The 4,647-nt window shown below is 62.2% G+C and overlaps 1 protein-coding gene across 1 annotated transcript in view; it reads left to right on the top strand.

Moving 5' to 3' along the window:
- The window catches only part of CARS (cysteinyl-tRNA synthetase), a 48,722-nt gene extending 45,160 nt beyond the window's left edge, over nucleotides 1-3,562 (top strand). Inside the window, exons 20-22 of the mRNA XM_008050968.2 lie at nucleotides 2,092-2,151; nucleotides 2,575-2,658; nucleotides 3,275-3,562. Coding sequence (XP_008049159.1) covers nucleotides 2,092-2,151; nucleotides 2,575-2,658; nucleotides 3,275-3,409 — 279 coding nt within the window. The 3' untranslated portion in view covers nucleotides 3,410-3,562. The remainder of the gene's footprint in view (nucleotides 1-2,091; nucleotides 2,152-2,574; nucleotides 2,659-3,274) is intronic.
- The last annotated feature ends 1,085 nt before the right edge of the window (nucleotides 3,563-4,647 follow it).

Raw genomic sequence — 4,647 nt, 5'->3', positions numbered from 1 at the left:
TTAATTTCAACCGAACTTATAAAAAGGTCAAATAATAGTGCTGACCAGGTGTACAGACAGCCTTGACAGGAACCTAAGCAATTTGTGCAAAGAGTAATGAATGAGTTTCATCGTTTTATTCGTTTGTCTGTTTGTTTTTAAAGATGTGGGGTACAATTCAGGCTAGGTAGCCTCCCCTCCAACACTCCCGGGATCGGCAGGGTGCCTGCGTTCAAGGGCCTCAGTGCCCAGCAGGGAAGAGCAGGAACAGAAATGTGAGGTCTCAGAGCCGCCCGGCACAACGAGCGAGCACCCCCGGGGATGCAGGCGGCCCGGTGGGAGGTGGGCCTCGGGGCTGCTGCCTCCAGGGGACGGGGCCCTAAGACACCCAAGGGAGACCCTGGCAGGTCTCCCTTAGGTAGAGGGCGAGTCTGGGACAGCAGCCCTGGGACACAGGCCTCTGGGAGGAACTGGGAAAGGGGAGTGGGCAGGGCGGGTCACATCAGCCAAGACTGGGATGATGAGGCCAGGGAAGGCGCTGAGGCCCAGGCCCTGGGGCTGATACTTGGGTGAGCGCGTGTGACTGGGACTCACAGTGCCTCAGGGAGTGAGGGGCTGGACGCCAGGCGTCCTTCCGGCAGCTGAAAGGTGGGAGTGGGTCCCCGACCCCATTCTGTCACGGTCACTTACCCCAGCCTTGCGACTGCAGACGCATGTCACCACATCCGGCCAATTTTTTATTTTTCTGTAAAGATGAGATCTCACTATGTTGCCCAGGCTGGTCTCGAACTCCTGGGCTCAAGCCATCCTCCCGCTTCTGCCACCCAAAGTGTTGGAATTATAGGCTTGAGCCACCGTGTCTGGCCATATCCTGACTTTAAAAGGGAAACAGTTGCACAGATAAGGAAGACAAGTAAATAAAAGATAGAAGGAATAAAAGCAGGCCAGGCGCAGTGGCTCACGCTTGTAACCCCAGGGCTTTGGGAGGCTGAGGCAGGAGGATGGCTTGAGCCCAGGCGTTTGAGACCAGCATGGACAATATAGTGAGACCCCGCCTCTATTATGCTTTATTTCAACTGGGGAGAAAAGCCAAAATCCCTAGCGCTGTGTCCCCGATGCCGAGTTCCAAGCCTGGGTCCATCCTCCCGCCTCAGCCTCTTGGCCTCCCCTTGGCAGGCTCGGGTCTCCCTCCCTTGGCCTCGCAGGAGCCCACCCTCCTTCTGAGTCTCTGGGCCCTCATGCCTTCCTGCCTCTGCCTCCCCAGCCCTCCCCTCCCCAGGACCTCGTCCACACCCACAGCCTCTCCACCGTCTGTCTCAGGCCACCCCAACTCCACATTCTCTGTGGCCCCAAACTGTGCTGGTGCCTGGACTCCCTCACCAGTCCTGCCCGGCAGCACCGCTGAGCTAGGAAGCGTCTGGAGCCCAAAATGTCCTCTGGGATTCATGGTTCTCAGCTCCCCAGACTGGTTCTCCTTCCTTCTGGCGGAGGGTCCGTCCATTCTATTCAGGCAGTGGCTCTAGCCAGCACTTCCAGAGGCCAGGCGGGCTTCCCCTCTGGGACCTCCCCTCAGGGTCTGGGCCTCCTGGCTCCACCCAGCCCCAGCCAGGGCTGCTCCTCCCCGGCCCTCCCCACCAGCACCATCCTCCCCCTGGCCAGGCTGGAGTGGGCTTCTGTCTCCTCACCGACACCCTCTGGTCTCTGCCCTTGCCCCCATCCTACTGGGCCCTCACCCCTTCCCAAGTGCCCCAAGACTTGCCCCACGATGCTGTCCTGGTCACCACACGACAGCCCTCCCCTAGGCCTGGCTTGCTGTCCTGATCTGTGGCTTCCTGCTGGTTGTGCCAGGGTCCTTTGACACTGGCTCTGACTCCACTGAGCGCACCTCTCTCTAGAGCAGGGACTGGTCCCCACAGGTGCCCTGTGGGCCCCCGAGGCACAGATGGGTCCGTGTGCTGCCTGAGCCATGCCAGCATGCATCTCCCTCCAGGGGCTGGGTCAGAGTCTAGCCTGCCAAACCAGGCCCTGGAAGGGGCTCACGTGGCTGGAGCCCACCCCAAGAGACCCAGGCCCCAGGGCAGCCCTGTCTCACTGGGCTCTGCCTCTCCCCAGGCCGAAGAGGAGAAGCGGAGGAAGAAGGAAGAGGCGACCCGACGGAGGCAGGAGCAGGAGGTAGCCACATGTGCCGAGGTGGGGCGTGCCTAGGGCGTGGAGGTGGGGCGTGCCTGGGGGGCGTGCACGCTGACCCCGATGTGGCCACAACGCCAAGGCCTGTGGGCCCTTCCCACACAGGCCCGGGGCAGACCCTGGGGAGGCTGCACCCTTTTGTTGGCCATAAGCTCCAAGCACGTGCAAACTCTCTGCTGTCACAGTGGCCTCCGGCAGCTCCCTACAGCCCCTGGTCTGACTTCATCTCGGGTCCCTCCCTCACGTCACCTCCACCGGGCCTCCCCCTCCCCATCCCTCCCAGCCCTGAGTCCTGGAGAGCTGGGAGCAAGTGCCGGCTGGAGGTGGGGCGGGCTGGAGGTGGGGCGGGCGCGTGCTCTGGGGCGAGGCCTTGAGTACTGGCGGGGACCGCCATGCTGTGTGTTCTAGGCGGCTCGGCTGGCCAGGATGAAGATCCCGCCCAGTGAGATGTTCCTGTCTGAGAGCGACAAGTACTCCAGGTTTGATGAAAACGTGAGAGTCCTCCTCTTCCTTTCGAAATTTTTATCAGGCCACATTAAGTTGGGACCGCGGGAGCGTGAGCCTTGGACAAGCAGACTCTCAGGGCTGGCTGGGCGTCCGCGCCTGCCTGGATCCAGAGCCCTGGCCCGAGTTCCCAACCCTGCTGCAGTCCATCCCGCCAGGGGAGTTGTGGCCTGGGCTGAGCTTAGAGTGGCTGAATCTCTGCTGAGCTTAGAGTGGCTGAAGCTGATCTGCCAGGTCTGCCTGGGTCCTCGCAGGCGGGCTGAATTGCCGCGGTGCACACGCCTCTGGCTGGCCCCTTGGCATGGCCTCCAGGCACTGCCTCCAGGCTTCGGGGACCCCTCCCTGCCAGTTCCTGTGGGCATGATGGCCATGCGGGCACAATGCCTCTGCCCTGACAGCAGGCACCCAGACTAGGGGTGCCCACTCCATTCGCAGCCTCCAGGACTACCGGGTGGGTGCACCAGACCCATGGCGGCTGGTCACCCCATGCCGGCCCCAAGAGCACCACATAGAGAGCCCCAGCTTATCCCACAAGGAGGCTGAGGAGGGGGTCAGGGCCTGGCCACCGGGCAGAATGCTGACAGGCCTGAGCGCTGTGTTCCAGGGTCTGCCCACGCACGACGCGGAGGGGAAGGAGCTGAGCAAAGGCCAGGCCAAGAAGCTGAAGAAGCTCTTCGAGACACAGGAGAAGCTGCATAGGGAGTATCTACAGTTGCTTCAGAACGGAGGCTGCCCGTGAGGAGGCTGGCCGTGAGAAAGCTGCAGCCTCCCAGCCGCCGTGGACCACAGCCCTTGTCACGACACGGGTGTCCCGGGTCCCACGCTAAGAGTGTGCTTGTGTCGCTCAGTGTGGCCACCGGCGGAGGCGTTCATAATAAATTCTTCAACTCGAGCCCTCTCTGCCTCGCCCTGCACGCTCAGCACTCGGCGGGGGGCCCGGGTTGCCAGGGCCGCTTGGTCAGCAGGGCGCGACTCAGGCTCTCGGTCGACTGAGCCTCTGCCGCCAGCTGGGGCAGCCCCCCTCCGTGCTGCCGGCTCTCACTAATCCTGGGGGTGCGGGTGCATTCTGAGGGAGCTGAGCCGGAGAAAGCCAGGCTCAGACCCGGGAACCCGCTGAGCCCCAGACAAAGGCCGCCCAGCCGCCCCAGTTCTGATGAGTCAACGCCGCGGGTGCCTGAGAGCCGGTCCACACCCAGCAGGCGGGCCCTGGTGGCTGCCCAGCATGGCCATCAGAGACAGACAGGCGGGGATCACACGGCCGATGGTTGAGATAAGGGGGTGGCACCTTGGGGGCCGTCTGTCTTCCCCATCCTGCTCCCAGGCCCGCACTTCCAGACTCTGATTTGCCCCCAGACATGGGCACTCCCGCCTTCCTGACTGAGGAAGGCATGGCCGCAGCCAGGGGCTGCTTCGGGCCTGTGCGAGTCAGTGCCAGGCCATGTCCATCCAGAGAGAGAGTTGTTGGCACTGGGATGTCATGCAGGAAAGGCCATCAGCGCACGTCGGCCATGGCTGCAGCCCCACGTGGCGGAGTGTGTCTGTGCTGGCTATGGGTGCTGGTCTTTGTGCCCACAGTCTACTTGCAGGATGCACTGGCCCACGCATGCAGTGCTGTGCGCACACGTACCGTTCACACATACTGGAGCCAGCCTGTCTGCCCACCGCCCAGGTCCAAGGCAGCCCCGGAGCACCCACCCAGTGTCCCAGGGAGCACTGACTACAGGCCAGTGACAGCAGACCCAGAGTACTGGCACGTCTGTCTTTCAACCTTGTCAGTGTTTTACGTACACAGAAATTAAGCCCGTAAGAAAAACGAACGTCCCCAAGGCAAAGTGAGCCAAGCTCATTCCAGCTGTCTATTGTTGCCTGACAGGTCGTCCAAAACCTCATGGCTGAAAACAGCCATTGTCTCACTGGTGGCTCTGGGGTCACTGGGCTCAGCTGAGGTTCTCGGTCAGGGTCAAGATCCGCCAAAGG

Source organism: Carlito syrichta, unplaced genomic scaffold (genome assembly GCF_000164805.1).
Source record: "Carlito syrichta isolate Samal-C Ts95f unplaced genomic scaffold, Tarsius_syrichta-2.0.1 Scaffold154673, whole genome shotgun sequence".
Classification (NCBI taxonomy): Eukaryota; Metazoa; Chordata; class Mammalia; order Primates; family Tarsiidae; genus Carlito; species Carlito syrichta.
The sequence above is the reverse complement of the archived record's forward strand: the minus strand, read 5'-3'. Positions and strand labels throughout refer to the sequence as shown.